A 17,055-nucleotide genomic window follows, 5' to 3' on the forward strand; every position below is an offset into this window, starting at 1 on the left:
TGCCTTCAGGCGCCCTCGGGAATATGGGAATTACAGCAGTGTTCTGTTCTAACCGTAAAAACATGCCGTACAGGGCCCCTGTTGTCTTTTTTTTTAATACTCTTACACACTTACATACTGTTATAACATCAGTGGTGGAAAGTAACTAAGTGCATTTATATTATACAATACTGTGTTTATTCATTCATCTGTCACCAGTTTATTTATTTCATTTTTAACTGTACTCATTTCAATCTTCATATAGTCTTGTCCCTGATCTTGTATGTACTTTAATTGATGTTGAATGTGGTGTATGAGATGGTGTTTGTTCTTAATGTATCATGATGCTGCCTTCTTGGCCAGGTCATTCTTGAAAAAGAGATTTTAATCTCAATTAATTTTTACCTGGTTAAATAAAGGATATTGATTGATTGATTGATTGATTGATTGATTGATTGATTGATTGTGTCTTTTTGCACATTCTACCTACATATTCTTATATTTATAGTATATTATCTATTGGATGTATATCTTGTACAGTTACGTTTATATATATATATATACACACACACATGTGTGTACATATTATCTATAGTATGTACGTACATATTATTATATATATATGCATATATATAGTTTTTTTATGTATATGATATATGTATGTGTGTATATATATATATATACATATATATGTATGTGTATATGTATATGTAAATGTATATATGTATATATACACACGTGTGTACATATTATCTATTGTATAGTCAAGTTTTTATATTTATTTATGAGCATATATTATACCTATACTATATATCATATTATATTATATCATATCTTGTGTGCATATATATATATCATTTTTATGTATATATATATATGTGTGTGTGTATATATATATATATACACACACACACATATATCTATTTGTACATATTATATATTGCATGTACGTAAGCACACCTTGCACAGGCTAAATATTTGACACATTGCTATGTGTATATTATTATTATTATTATTATTATTATTATTATTATTATTATTATTATATCTATACATCTATCTGTCTTTTAATTATTTGTTGATTTAAATGAAATTTTGTCTTTCCCTGAAAAACGTCAAATTTTACCCGAACAGTATGTAAGAGTTAAGCTCTTTTGGTAGTTAATGTTAATGTTTTTGCAGCTTAGTATTAATACTGCTACACATTTAAGTACATATATATAAATCATTTAAGTAACTGCAAAAAATGACATAGGTAGCATGTTGAAAAAAGATAGAAAAAACGGTCATAGTGTGATTTGTCAAACAAAAAAATGCCTTAGTATAGAATGTTGGTACAATAATAGTACAGTTTGTTTAAAAGTTTGTCAAAAAAAATATAATATGCACAAAAATGTAAATGTTATATTTTGATTCTTGGTATGTGATTAATATTATTATTTTTTTACATATCTCGTTAGATTAACTCGTTAGATTCATTGTATACCAATTTATCATTTAAAATAACTTTGATGCAGAAGCTAAAATACCTTGAAAACAACATAACAGCCAGACAGATTAACAGGCTCACCTCATCAGTACTCGGAATTGAAACGTCGGAGTTTACAAGGACTCCGTGAACGCAGCATCAGCGTCACAGAATGGCGTCTCTGTCGGACTACAAAGATGGCCGCACAAAACAGCTGCTTCAACTACAAATATTGCAATATCTCCCACGCATGCGCACGGGGTTGTTTCGGTCACCTAATATGACATTTTAATTATGCATGGAAGAGACAGAAGCACGATGTTGACATTTAGCTTTAATCTGCGTGTTCTGCAAAGACTGCCAGTGTAACATCAGGATACTTTCAAAGTAAAACAAATATATTTATATCCGGTGGTTCAGAGTGTTTGGTGACTTTATCCCACTGTGTTTTAAATTCTCTGCTCTGCCTTTTATAGATCATTTATGTAATTTAATGCGTTTTTACTAGATGGAAACAAACACAAGTCAGTAATTTTTCCTTTGGTAATTTATCTAATTAATATTGTCTTTTTTTTGTAATTTTAACTATTTACTATTTTCATGTTTTTTGGTTAATGTATGTATTTAATATTGTCATTATTTTTATATATTTTTATATTATTGGCATTATTTCTGGTAATTTATCTATTTATTATTGTCATAACTTTTTTGGTCATTTATTTATCTGTTATTGTCATCTTTTTTTTAAAAATAATTTATTTATCTATTTATATCATCCTTATTTTTGAGAATGTGTTTATTTATTTCGTCTTCTTTTGTTATTTTAAGTGTTTACTATTTTTACTTTTTTTGGTCAATGTATGTATTTAATATTGTCATTATTTTTATGTATTTATATTTTATTGTCATTATTTCTGGTAATTGTCGTTACGTTCATTTATTTATAAATGAATGTAATTTTCTTTTATCATGTATTTTTTGATGATGTCATTATTTTAGGTAATTTCTCTAGTTTTTATTGTCATTATTTTTCCATTATTCATTTAATATTGGCATTATTTTTTTGGTCATTTAATGTTTCTATTTGATATTCTCCTTATTTTTGGTAATTAATCTTTTTAATTAATTAATTTAACTTTTTAATCATTTTTTGTTTTGTTTTTATTTTAAAATAAAAAAAATATATTTTATAATTGAATTAAAATATTTTTTTAATTTTATTATCATTTATTTATTTAATTTCACAAGTCGGTCATCATTTACACAATCATCATCACCATCGCTGCCTCTGAAACAGGCAGAAAACGCCCTCTGCTGGTGGATCACAGAATTACACAAACTTTTTTTTGTCACTTATGAGGACATTAAATTATTTTCCGTTTTTCTTTTTTATTTCAGATCAGATCAGTCATTATTTTTGAACAAATTGCTAATGTTTTGGTACACTTTTTGTTTTGATTTTATATTTTTTAAGCCCTTGCTCTACTTACATGTTTCACTTTGTTGTTCTTATCTAGGTTAAAGTATTTTTATATAAATCTCCCCTTGTTTTATCTTTATCATAATTTATTTTGACATTTATTTTGAATTGCATCAAATGAGAGCTTATATGTTCTTTAATGTGTCAGTCTAAAGCAGGGGTCTCAAACTCAAACTACCTGGGGCCCGCTGGAGGCAGTATCAAAATGACCAAAAAAGACACGAAATTACTAAAAAAAAAAGACACAAAATGACAGAAAAAAAAATTACTTAAAGAAGACACAAAATTACACAAAAAAGACACAAAATGACCAAAAAAATACACAAAATTACAAAAAAAAAAAAGACACAAAATGACAAGAAAAACTAAATTACTTAAAAAAGACACAAAATGACCAAAAAAAGATACAAAATGTCCAAAAAAGACACAAAATGACAGAAAAAAACCTAAATTACTTTAAAAAAAGACACAAAATGACAAATGAAAAAAGTAATGAAAGGGACCTTCCACACATAACACAGTAAAGTGTCATTCATATAAAACTCACATTAAACTTTCATATCAAGGTGAGGGCCACTAAATATTGTCACGAGGGCCACAATTGGCCCACGGGCCACGAGTTTGAGACCCATGGTCTAAAGCGATAAAAACTCCAGCAACACTTTTTTAATTTTCTCTAAAAAAGCCTCACTGAGGAAGACTTAGAGGACTTTTTCCCAATAACAAAGCTCAAGTAGGTACACAAACAAACAAACAAACAAACAACAGTGTTATAACTTTACTGCACAGGTTCCTTTTATTGTCCGTACAGTGACTCAGTTGACGTCTCTCCTTATGTAAGAGTGGCGTGATGTGTTTACAAGCCACGCCTGGAATAAAGTTCAGGAGTGAGAGCTGTCGGAGGATCAACATTTAACTGCTGCTTTACACTGTGCACATCTCTTCATGTCCTTTAATGTCTGCAGAATGCATAAAAACAGCTTATATATTCACAAAAAACCCTAAATAAACCTTTCACAGTCCGAACATTAACATCTTGTCCCTTTATTCTGCTGTTTTTATTACATTTTTCACAGCATCCTGAAGTTTTAACTCAAGATATCACCAAGAAACTTCTCCAGAACAGAAATATGATCATTTGGGTGATTCTCATGAAGCCAGTCTAAGTTATACCTGTGAAGATTATAAGGACATACTTTATTAAACTAAATATATTTCACTTTTATATGAATGAACAATATAGCCACAATGAGGCACAATTCATTGTTTTGTGCTAAAATGATATTTTCTATATTTTTAAACATATTTTTGATTCACAAATTCATTACTGTAATGCGTCCAGATAAAAATGTCATGGTTTCCCCCACACTTATACACAATAAATATTTAATAAACTTTATAAAAATAAATATACATTTGTTTAAAAATGTATAATTTAACAGAATATAATCAAACATAATGGTTTTTAACAATGTATAAAGAAAAAAATCTGAATGAAAATTGATGAGAAAAATGGTTAGATGTTACGATAGTGATAGAATCGTTTGTATTAAAATATGTTTATATTTTAATAAAATACATTTTGGAGATACCAGCTACCCTTGAGCATATTTAAGTGCTTGCCAAAGAAAAAAGAGAAAAAAAAACCTTTTGTTGTTTTTGTTATTTCTATTTAAAAATTTGTTACAGTAATGAATTTTGTTGCTCACAGTGTCTCTAAAAATGTCAGAAAATACCTTAAAATTTTTCAAATAGATTATAAATTCATACTAAACAGTGACTTTAGAGTGTATATGTTATAAAGGGTCAAAGAAAATATGTATTGAATGCTTTTGGATTTTTGCTATGAGCTGCACCATGTTTATGAGAATCACCCGTTTGGGTTCAAAAATGTTTCATTTTGTCGACATATTAGAGTCAAAAGTTTGTACGAGGGAATCTCTTTTTTTATAACTTGAAGAAAATACTGTCAACAGCCTGATTTAACCGTGTTTTTAGTTGTCCTGTCCTTGATCAACCATCCTGTTCAAACTGACCCATTTCAAAGTTTAAAAATCTAAAAAATAATAATAGTTAAAAGTATTTTTTCGGGATGAGAGTTCTTCTGCTTGGCTTAATAAGTGTAAAAATGAAAAATGTTCATTTCACATATTTGCACGTTTATATTACATAGATACTGAGGTGACAACATCACTCCATAAAAGAAAAAAAGAAAAAATGTAAAATAGAATTATCAAAAAATCAATGTCATGTAAAACCACTGTATTTTATATGTAGCTTTTTCCAATGTACAGTACAGGCCAAAAGTTTGGACACACCTTCTCATTCAATGCGTTTTCTTTATTTTCATGACTATTTACATTGTAGATTCTCACTGAAGGCATCAAAACTATGAATGAACACATATGGAATTATGTACTTAACAAAAAAAGTGTGAAATAACTGAAAACATGTCTTGTATTTTAGATTCCTCAAAGTAATCACCCTTTGCTTACTAGAATATAAGACATGTTTTCAGTTATTTCACACTTTTTTGTTAAGTACATAATTCCACATGTGTTCATTCATAGTTTTGATGCCTTCAGTGAGAATCTACAATGTAAATAGTCATAAAAATAAAGGAAACGCATTGAATGAGAAGGTGTGTCCAAACTTTTGGCCTGTACTGTACATGAAAAAAAAAGAGTTTAAGCAGCATTTTTTAAATGAAAAACAAGTGAATTATCCTCATTGAACCTGATCTGTCAGAGGTAAAAAAACACCATTGCACTAAATACTGATTGAGATGGTTAGTAATGGAGTCATTAATGAAATATAAACAATTCTTATTGGGATTTTTTAGTTTCTGACACTTGTGGATAATTACACATCATGCTGTTCCTGAGAAACGAACCTAACAGGACGGTTAAAGTAATTCTTAGTCAACTAATGTCTATACGATTATTATTGACTAATCTATGAGTTTATCTAATGGACAGATCTGTGAACTGTTTCCAAAAAGAATCATGCAAAAACATAAAAGCATCTCTTTAAATCCCGTGTTTACCTCAGTTAGCTGAAAAAGAGTCATTCAGCACGAGAACAAACATAAAAAAAATTGACAAAAGAAAGCTCAGCTGACTAAAACGACCGCTGAGTGTAAAATAAAATGTTGTTTAAATCGGGCTGTGAATTCATGGAACGGGAATTACAGGAACAAATCCGCCTGTAATTAGTCAGATTAGAGACAGGAATTAAACGGGAGAGTTTGGTGAATGTATGTGATGCTGAAGTTCAGATTCTTGGCTCCGTTTATGAAAAAAAAATGAAAAAAAAGACAGAAAATCTGTTAAAAATGTTACAGATACTCTATGAACTATGTGTAGCTGAATATACAAGTAAAGAGGGAAAAAAAGAAAAAAAAGACAGAAAAATCTGTTAGAAATGTAAAAAATACTCTACGAATTATGTGAAGCTGAATATACAAGTAAAGAGAAAAAAAACAAAAAAAGACAGAAAAATTTGTTAAAAATGTTACAAATACTCTATGAACTATGTGTAGTTGAGTATGCAAGTAAAAAGAGAAAAAAAGAAAAAAGACAAAAAAATCTGTTAAAAATGTTACAAATACTCTATGAACTATATGTAGCTGAATATACATGTAAAGTTTTACCCTTAATGTGTAATAAAGTCTTTTAAAATTGTGTTACAGCGAGCCTTTAGTTAAATAACATGTCTGAAAACCACCGCTGCACATTTGTTCCTGAGTTTGGTGTGTTTAATGGTGCTGAAGACTACATTACCCATGAGCCTCAGCTGCAGCAGACTGGATATAAGACTTGTAATAATCAAATGGTGTTCTGTTGATTATCTAGTGTAACCAGGACAATATTTATGAAATTAAGTGTTTTTTTAAGTCCATTAAAGTCATTTGTTCTTGTGTGTTGGCAGAAATAAAAATCTTACCAACAAAACATGGAAAATTTCAGCTAAATCTGTCTACACGGCAGGTGGAAAGTTTATAAACAATTGAGTCTTTATGTCTTAAAACAAGCGACAAATAATGTCAAACGAGGGTTCCACTTTCTAACAAGGCTTTGGAGGATTTAAGTATCAATTTTTTGTAATACTTCCAAACATAAACAAATAAACAAATGGTTGCATGTCTGGATAGTCGTCGCAGTGAGCAGGAAAAAAAAAAAAAAAGATTTTTTTTTTTGTAGTTTTGGTGAAATAACACTTTAAACTTTGTGATTTTTATACAACATACATATTACACAAACACACAATACTGTTATGCATTATGTGTATAAAATGTCTATTAAACAACTGCATATAAAATGTACATATAATCTTATTTAGTATAGAAATAATGCATGTTTCTGTACATTTTCTATTAAAACACTTGCTGGAGGAGAGGCGCCGCTCAGCATCTCAGGACGGCTGTTTGCTCCAAAACCTGCTTCTTCATCTGAAACAACAACAACAACAACAACAACAACAACAACAAGGTAAACACACAGTTTTTTATGTAGGTATGAAAGTGTGTATGAATTTAAGACACATAAATATCTAAAGATCTTTGTAGATTTATTGATTTTTTTTACTTGATATCATTGGAACATAAGGAGCATTGGGGCCTCTAGTGGCCATTAAAGGAACTGCAGGCTGCGCTTTTATTTTCTTAAAAATTCCCTCCGAATGCGACAAATAAGGATCTCGACCATCTTTTCAGTGATGAGTCATTATCTCTAATTCAAAAGCCCAAACGCTCCTCTGCTACTTCTTGGATGAGTGATTCAATGTTTTTTTCTGTCTTTGGGAAAAGTTTAATATTCCTTAAGAGGCTCATCAGCCAATTTTTCTTTTGTAAGAGATGGAAACCTCTGAATCCATTTGATTCATCCAATTTTTTTACCCTATTTTGTCAATTTTTTTTTAGTGAGCACACTGGATCCTGCATCCTGTATTTATTTATTGACCTATTGTTATTATTACTGTTATTATTTTTTTTTCTATTTCGCCTCCCTTTAATTACTGTATTTTATTATATTGTATTTATTTATCTTATTTTTTATTTATGTACCTAATTATCCTCACATACTAATTAATAATTTAGTTATTTATTATTATTATTATTTATTTATTTATTTTCTCTCCCTCTTCGTTCTTAGGTTTTTTTTTCTTCATTCCAATAATGTACCAGTTAAAAAAAATGTGGATAACAGCTGTGGAATAACTTTATATCTTTTATTGATGCTTATAAAATGCTGATGTCCAATAAAAAATAAAACATAAATTACATATATATATATATATATATATATATATATATATATATGTGTATATATATATGTGTGTGTGTGTATATATATATATACATAAAACATGTTTTAAATGTTAAAAATGTGACAATGTAAATGTAAAAGAGTTGTTTATAAGTTGTCAGACCGGTTTGGGTTTCCTCTTGGCTTGCATCATTTCCTGCTGCTGCTTCAACCGAACCTCCTCCAGACTCAAACAGCCGCCTGATGAAACACACAAAATGTCCAAAAAATACGTTAAAATGACTAAAGAAAAAGACTAAATTACCAAAAAACTACCAACAAGACACAATTAACAAAAGACACAGAAAAAATTACCAACAAAAGATGTGAAAATTACAAAAACATCTACCAAAAAAGTCACAAAATTACCAGAAAAGATGTCAAAAGTACAAAAAGTAACACACACACAAACACACACACTCACACATACAATCACACATATACGCACACAAACACACACACGTATACACACACACTCACACACAAACACACAGACACACTCACAGATACAAACACAAACACACACACACACACACACACACACACACAAACAGACACACACAAACACATACAAACAAAAACACACACACACACACACACACACACACGTAGACAAACACACACACACACAGAGTGAGATAAAGGTAGAATAAACACATAAACATTAATAAACACATAAACATTAATAAACACATGAACGTTAATAAACACATGAACATTAATAAACACATGAACATTAATAAACACATGAACATGAATAAACACATGAACATTAATAAACACATAAACATTAATAAACACATGAACATTAATAAACACATGAACATTAATAAACACATGAACGTTAATAAACACATGAACATTAATAAACACATGAACGTTAATAAACACATGAACATTAATAAACACATGAACATTAATAAACACATGAACATTAATAAACACTTGAACGTTAATAAACACATTAAACATGAGAAGGTTGTCTGACCGACGCTGCTCGGGTCGATGGAGACGAACGCCATCGCTCGGCTCAGACGAAGCTCCTCCAGCGCGGCGAGCTCCGCCTCCGCCTCTGCTCAGCCAATCACACGTCACATGACAGTTAGTTCAACATGAATAAAAACAGTGATGCAGATCTGATGGACACGTCACGAGACGACTCACTTCTCTGGATCTCTCGTCTCTTCTTGGGGTTCGGGGGGATGACGGTGAACGCTTTGTGACTGAAACACAGAAACTCTCTGGTTGTTAAACGTTGTGATCTCTGGAGTTACACTTTAAAGATCACTGACTCACATCTGCTTCACAACCTGAGAGCACCACGTGACTGAAAGTATAGCAAAGAAAAAAAAGACATTTTTTGGGGGCCAAGTTGTGTTTATTTTTTGAGGTTTCACTAATTTATTTATTATTGTCATCGTTTTGGGGGTAATTCATTTATAAATTATTGTAATTTTTTTAAATTTGTATTTATAGATTATGTCGTTATTTAAGGTAATTTATTTATGTTATTGTCATTATTCTTTTTTGTCATTTATTTATTTGTTGCTGTCATTATTTTTCTGATATTTATTAATGTCTTTATTTATTATTGTCAATATTTTTCAGTAATTCATTCATAAATTATTGTAATTTTTTTAAATTTGATTTTATAGATTATGTCATCATTTAAGGTAATTTATTTATGTTATTGTCATTATTCTTTTTTGTCATTTATTTATTTGTTGCTGTCATTATTTTTCTGATATTTATTAATGTCTTTATTTATTATTGTCAATATTTCTTGGTAATTCATTCATAAATTATTGTAATTTTTTTAAATTTGTATTCATAGATTATGTCATTATTTAAGGTAGTTTATTTATGTTATTGTCATTATTTCTTTTTTGTCATTTATTTATTTGTTGCTGTCATTATTTTTCTGATATTTATTAATGTCTTTATTTGTTATTGTCAATATTTTTCGGTAATTCATTCATAAATTATTGTAATTTTTTTAAATTTGATTTTATAGATTATGTCATTATCTAAGATAATTTATTTATGCTATTGTCATTATTCTTTTTTGTCATTTATTTATTTGTTGCTGTCATTATTTTTCTGATATTTATTAATGTCTTTATTTATTATTGTCAATATTTCTTGGTAATTCATTCATAAATTATTGTAATTTTTTTAAATTTGATTTTATAGATGATGTCATTATTTAGGTAATTTATTTATGTTATTGTCATTATTTATTTTTTGTCATTTATTTATTTGTTGCTGTCATTATTTTTCTAATATTTATTAATGTATTTATTTATTTATTATTGTCAATATGTTTTGGTCGGTTGTTTATTTGTTATTGTCATTATTTTTCAGGTATTTATTTATTTATTTTCATATTTTTTAGGGTACTTTATTTATATTTATTTATATATTTGGAAATGTATTTATTTATTATATTGTCCTTATTTTTGGTAATTTATCTAATTATTTTTGTCACATTTTATTTGTAATTTTAAGTATTTATTATTTTCATTGTTTTTGGTTTATGTATGTATTTAACATTGTAATTATCTTTTTTATGTATTTATATATTATTGTCATTTTTTGATAATTCATTTATTGATTATGTCATTATTTAAAGTAATTTATTTGTGTTATTGTCACTTTTTCTTTTTGTCATTTATTTATCTGTTCCTGTCATTATTTTTAGGTTATTTATTTATTTATTTATTTATTTATCATTGTCATAATTTTTAGGCTCATTTATTTATCTATGTAATATTGTCCCGTTTTTTGGTAATTTATCTAATTATTATTGTCATATTTATTTGAAAATGTAAGTACTTATTATTTACATAGCTTTTTGGTTAATTTATGTATTTAATATTCTCAATATCTTTGTTTGTTTGTTTATTTATTTATTTATTTATTATTCTCATTATTTTTTGGTTTTATATTTTAAACTCTTTATTTATTTATTTAAAATTGATTTTACAAGTTTTTTTGTTTGTTTCTGTTTTAGCTTTGTGCACTTATTATAATATTGTCCTGCATTTCCATTACTATATATTGTTTCATCTTTTTGCTGATGTTACTTGAACCCACCAAAAGTTATTCGTTACCATTCGTTACTTAACTTGTTCAGCACTTTTCCTCAAGCACAGTTAAATGTTCTCTACAAATTAACTTGATTAGTTTTTATATATTTATTTATACATTTTCGGTGCCAGTTTACTCCACATGTGGTTGTGACCACAGACAGACAGACTCTTTAATATGTAAAACGCACCACGGTGCACGTGGCTGAAGTAAAGCGTGAAACAAAGAGTCTGTTGTCGACTCTGACGTGCAGGTTTGCAGAAGTTCACCTGCAGGTGCATGTCAGCGGGAGGTAACGTGTGTGGGATTAATCCAGTGCAACAGATGGTCACAGACAGACAGTTGCAGTTTATAAACCTGCATTTTAAAGCAGCATCCTGCCAAATGTTCTGCAACAAATACCATGCAAAGACTCCTTAAACACCGAGAGTTATCATGCTTCTGCAGCATGAAACTCTTCTAAATAGTTATATACGTTTTTACGCTTTTAAAAGCTAATTTCCTGCAAGACTGTGCATCAATGAAGATTGCACCAAGGTTGTAATAGTTTTGGATTTTTCATAAGTTTTAGTTTTAATTTGGTTGTGATTTTTTGTTTTCAAATTCAGTTAGTTTTAATTCGTTTTTAAGAGTGAGTTTGCTAGTTTTAATTTGTTTTTATTTTTGGGGAGAATGCTTAGTTTTAGTTTAGTTTTTATTAGTTTTAGTGTTAGTTTTAGTTTTTTTGTAATGGGGTATTTGCTGGGTGCCAGATTAAAAAAAGTCACAATAAATATTTCCTTTATTTCCTTTGTCTGATCCATCTCGGCCCCAATAAGTTTATTAAGTCATAAAACCAGATAGATTAAATAGATTTCATATCAACCAAAAAGGTTTATGTATGAAAAAAGTTGACAAAGATGAAAACGAAGGACATTTTCATTATAATTTTAGTTAGTTTTGTAACCACAAAACACAGTTTCAGTTAATTATCTGTGTTTTTTAAAAGAAAATCTTGTTTTTATTTTTATTTCAGTTTGCGAATATGTTCTTTTAATTCTAGTTTCCATTATTTCGTTGGTTTTCGTTAACTATAATAACCTTGGAAGGCAGCGCTCAATAAACTTTTATCACAGATCATTCCCACCTTTATCCAGCAGCTACTAGCTGTTTATGAGTTCTGGGAGTAAATCTACAGCTGACTTTGTTTTGAAAGACTTCCAGGTGAATTTGATGCACAAGGAACTTTAAGACAGCTGTGAATTAGAAATATATTATAGTTATATATATTATTCTGCATAATGAGTACTTTTAGTTTTGGTAAATAAAGTAAACATTCACGCTTAAGTATGTTTCTGAATGCAGGATTTTTACTGGTAACTAAGTTGCTTTTTTTCCACCTCTGAACACGTTTTACATTAAATAAAATTAAATACATTTAAATCATTTTATTGATGCTAATGTGCATATCATTATTGGTTTTCTTTGGGACTTTTGGGTACATAGAATATTTTTATTTTATTTATTTCTCATATTTTGAGTGTGTAAATCTAATGCAAACTGTTCAAAATAATTTCGGCATGAATTTGTTTTGATTTGTCAATACTTTGTCAGAAGATTTTTTTTAAACATTTAATGAACGAAATGAAGGCATTCATGAGCTGGGCAAAAAAATCCATATATATACATATATTTATTACAAAAAAGTTTAAACATATTTTATATATTAATAATAATAAAGAATTTTTCTATAATCGCTGTATTTTTATTATTGAAACATAAAGCTGGTACTAATTAGAATTATTGATGATAAATAATAATAATAATAAAAAACAATGGAATTAAAATACATAGGGGTTTTTTTAATTACAAAGAAGTTTAATCATATTTAATTTATTAATATTTTTTATAGATAAAGTAAATAATAATAATTTTTATTATTTTTTATTATTTATTTACATTATTTGAATTATTTATTTATATTATTTATATGTATTTATATTATTAAATAAAGCTAGTACAAATTGGAATTATTGATGATAAATAAAATAGAAAAAAATGCATTAATTAAAATAATAAATTATGCAATTAAAATACATAAGTCTTAATATTTTTTTGGGGGGTACAGCATCTCCTTATTACTCCAGAAAACTTCTGCTGTTCCTGCAGTAGGACCAGTAGGACACTATACCTGCAGCTATAACTTTAATCTGGTCCTCTGAGGACACATGTCTCCTGTCTCACCTCTGACTGGCGTGTCTCGTCTCAGGCCGGACGTCCCGGTTCTTCGGGTTCACAGTCGCCCTCCCGCAGTCCGGATTCGTCCTGGACCGGACCACGGTGGTTTTGGGGGCTGTGGAAGTGGACCTGGACCTCCTGGCGGTGCTCCGGGCCCCGGTGCGCCCCTCACACCGCTCCCACTGCGGAGTCGGACACCTCGGACAGCTCGACGCGCGGCTTTTACGCACAGCGGGCACCGTGAGTCTGCTCTGCGCTCCGGGACCCGTCCGCCCCTTCACCGGTCCGGTTCTCTCTGCGGGTTTCCTTGTAGCCTCGACTGGATTTGACTTGATAACTTTAGTGGTTGGCATTTTTTTTTTATGTCAAAGTAACGCTCCAGTCTTCATGCGAGAGAGTCGTCATCTTCTGCAAAACTCTCTGATAAAATAAAAAATCTCAACTTTTCCTGCCAGTGGTTCCTCTCGGTTGCTATGGAGCTTTCTCTCTAACAACTCAAGTGTCAAGTCGCACACGTCATGGTACGAGTTCCGGTACGAACTTTCAAAATACGTTGCGACAACGATTAAACCAAATCAGACTTTTTTTTTTAAATGCCAAGTTTATTTCGATTAAAAGTATAATATTATTTAATTAAGCTAATATTATTAATGTAATATTTTTTAATAAGTAGTTTTACGATTATTCATTAATAATGGTACTTTTAATATTATAATTGGTATTATTATAAGTTGTTTTACGATTATTTATTGTTATGGGAATTTTTAAATCATTATTGTCATTATTATTATAAGTTGTTTTACAATTATTTATTAGTATAGGTATTCTTAATATTATTATTATTATTATTATTATTATTGAATTTGTATTATTACTATTCAGTGGATTTTATTTCCCTCCTTGTGTCTTGTGTTATATATTCTATGTAGGGGTATTCTATTTTTATTTAATTTTCTGGTATTACCAAGTGTGGCTGATCTTATGTTTGATATATTATGGCATTTTTATCCTTATCTATCTTATTATAGAGCAGGTTTTGCTGCATTTGTTGTATGAAATATGCTCTACAAATAAAAATTTTAAAATTAATTTCTATTATTATTATTTTTATTATCATTATCGTTAACAATAAAAAAAATAATCATTACTGACTCAGACCATCAGGGACTATTTGGAACCAAAGATTTTGCTTTTTAAATGAGTTTCAGCTTCTAAAATTTCTTCTTTTTTTTACCAATCATCCTCTGCCATAAGAAACTTTTTCACTTAAAAAAAGCAACAGATTCATCAATAAAATAGATAATGAAAATAAACGCAGCCTCAATGTTTTTTTTATTTCTTTTCATTAAGCATTTACTGTGTCTACTGATATTTACGCTACATCGGTTATTTTCTCTGTTTTTAGTTACTTATTATTGATTTAGCTTTTACCTGAAAAGTAATCGCTATTCTGCATTTTACTTTGAAGGCAGCGCCGGCTGGTTTCCGGTTTGGTCCTGACTGTCTCTACAGGTTTGTTGCAGTTGCAGATTAAAGTCAGTGACGCAGCAGAGCATTTGTTGTCAGTAGGTGTCCGGGGCGTCTGTCCAATCACAGGCGCTCATCCGATTACTGACACGCGACTCTACACAGGTCACATGACCACATACTGTCAGATTATACAATGCAGAATATTTTACTAAATATATATTGATATTTATATAAAAATATATTTTAAAAAAACAAAAGCACATAAAAATGAAGAGAAAAGGAGAAATAATATAGAAATCTGCTGTAACCATTCCACTAATATTTAAGGGTTTAAGGCTAATACCAAATTGGATAATAAATAAATGCAAAGTCACATTTATTTGGTCCTTTAAAATGTTATAGAAACAGAAAGGTAATTTCCACATGTCTTGACCTGCACTCATCTAGTGTGTGAAAACATCTAATGAAGGTGTGCCAAGCAACTCCATAACATGTGCCAAGCAACTTCATAACATGTGCCAAGCAACCCTATAACATGTGCCAAGCAACTCCATAACATGTGCCAAGCAACCTCATAACATGTGCCAAGCAACCTCATAACATGTGCCAAGCAACCTCATAACATGTGCCAAGCAACCTCATAACATGTGCCAAGCAACCCTATAACATGTGCCAAGCAACCTCATAACATGTGCCAAGCAACCTCATAACATGTGCCAAGCAACCTCATAACATGTGCCAAGCAACCCCATAACATGTGCCAAGCAACTCCATAACATGTGCCAAGCAACTCCATAACATGTGCCAAGCAACCTCATAACATGTGCCAAGCAACCTCATAACATGTGCCAAGCAACCCCATAACATGTGCCAAGCAACTCCATAACATGTGCCAAGCAACTCCATAACATGTGCCAAGCAACCTCATAACATGTGCCAAGCAACCTCATAACATGTGCCAAGCAACCCCATAACATGTGCCAAGCAACTCCATAACATGTGCCAAGCAACTCCATAACATGTGCCAAGCAACTTCATAGCATGTGCCAAGCAACTTCATAACATGTGCCAAGCAACTTCATAACCTGTGCCAAGCAACTTCATAACATGTGCCAAGCAACCTCATAACATGTGCCAAGCAACTTCATAACATGTGCCAAGCAACTTCATAACATGTGCCAAGCAACTTCATAACATGTGCCAAGCAACTTCATAACCTGTGCCAAGCAACTTCATAACATGTGCCAAGCAACCTCATAACATGTGCCAAGCAACCTCATAACATGTGCCAAACAACTCCATAACATGTGCCAAGCAACCTCATAACATGTGCCAAGCAACCCCATAACATGTGCCAAGCAACCTCATAACATGTGCCAAGCAACCCCATAACATGTGCCAAGCAACCTCATAACATGTGCCAAGCAACCTCATAACATGTGCCAAGCAACCCCATAACATGTGCCAAGCAACCCCATAACATGTGCCAAGCAACATCATAGCATGTGCCAAGCAACTTCATAGCATGTGCCAAGCAACCTCATAATATGTGCCAAGCAACTCCATAACATGTGCCAAGCAACTCCATAACATGTGCCAAGCAACATCATAACATGTGCCAAGCAACTTCATAGCATGTGCCAAGCAACATCATAACATGTGCCAAGCAACTCCATAACATGTGCCAAGCAACTCCATATAATGTGCCAAGCAACATCATAACATGTGCCAAGCAACCCCATAACATGTGCCAAGCAACTCCATAATATGTGCCAAGCAACTCCATATAATGTGCCAAGCAACATCATAACATGTGCCAAGCAACCCCATAACATGTGCCAAGCAACTCCATAACATGTGCCAAGCAACTCCATATAATGTGCCAAGCAACATCATAACATGTGCCAAGCAACCCCATAACATGTGCCAAGCAACTCCATAATATGTGCCAAGCAACTCCATAACATGTGCCCATGTGGCCAGCTGGCATTTACTTACAAAACTAATCACAAATTACCTTAAAACAACCCCCTTACTGACATTAA

The 17,055-nt window shown here is 30.6% G+C and overlaps 1 protein-coding gene across 1 annotated transcript; it reads right to left on the reverse strand.

Moving 5' to 3' along the window:
* Positions 1 to 5,735: 5,735 nt before the first annotated feature.
* On the reverse strand, positions 5,736 to 15,440 carry zgc:194621 (uncharacterized protein LOC795037 homolog). The gene is made up of 5 exons (XM_059327017.1): positions 13,547 to 15,440; positions 9,398 to 9,456; positions 9,222 to 9,305; positions 8,358 to 8,434; positions 5,736 to 7,377 (listed from the first exon to the last, which is right to left on the reverse strand). The coding sequence occupies exons 1-5, from the start codon at positions 13,891 to 13,893 to the stop codon at positions 7,333 to 7,335; spliced, it is 612 nt and encodes a 203-aa protein (XP_059183000.1). The 5' UTR covers positions 13,894 to 15,440; the 3' UTR covers positions 5,736 to 7,332.
* Positions 15,441 to 17,055: the final 1,615 nt, after the last annotated feature.

Source organism: Centropristis striata, chromosome 23 (assembly GCF_030273125.1).
Source record: "Centropristis striata isolate RG_2023a ecotype Rhode Island chromosome 23, C.striata_1.0, whole genome shotgun sequence".
NCBI classification, from domain to species: domain Eukaryota; kingdom Metazoa; phylum Chordata; class Actinopteri; order Perciformes; family Serranidae; genus Centropristis; species Centropristis striata.

What these genes read in the sequence shown, in the direction of transcription:
- zgc:194621 (XM_059327017.1), bottom strand. Translation starts at nt 13,893, where the DNA reads ATGCCAACCACTAAAGTTATCAAGTCAAATCCAGTCGAGGCTACAAGG. An exon ending in CATCGACCCGAGCAGCGTCG is followed by an intron (nt 8,435 to 9,221) that starts GTCAGACAACCT and finishes GTGTTTCATCAG; the next exon opens with GCGGCTGTTTGAGTCTGGAG. An exon ending in CCAAGAGGAAACCCAAACCG is followed by an intron (nt 7,378 to 8,357) that starts GTCTGACAACTT and finishes TTGTTGTTTCAG; the next exon opens with ATGAAGAAGCAGGTTTTGGA.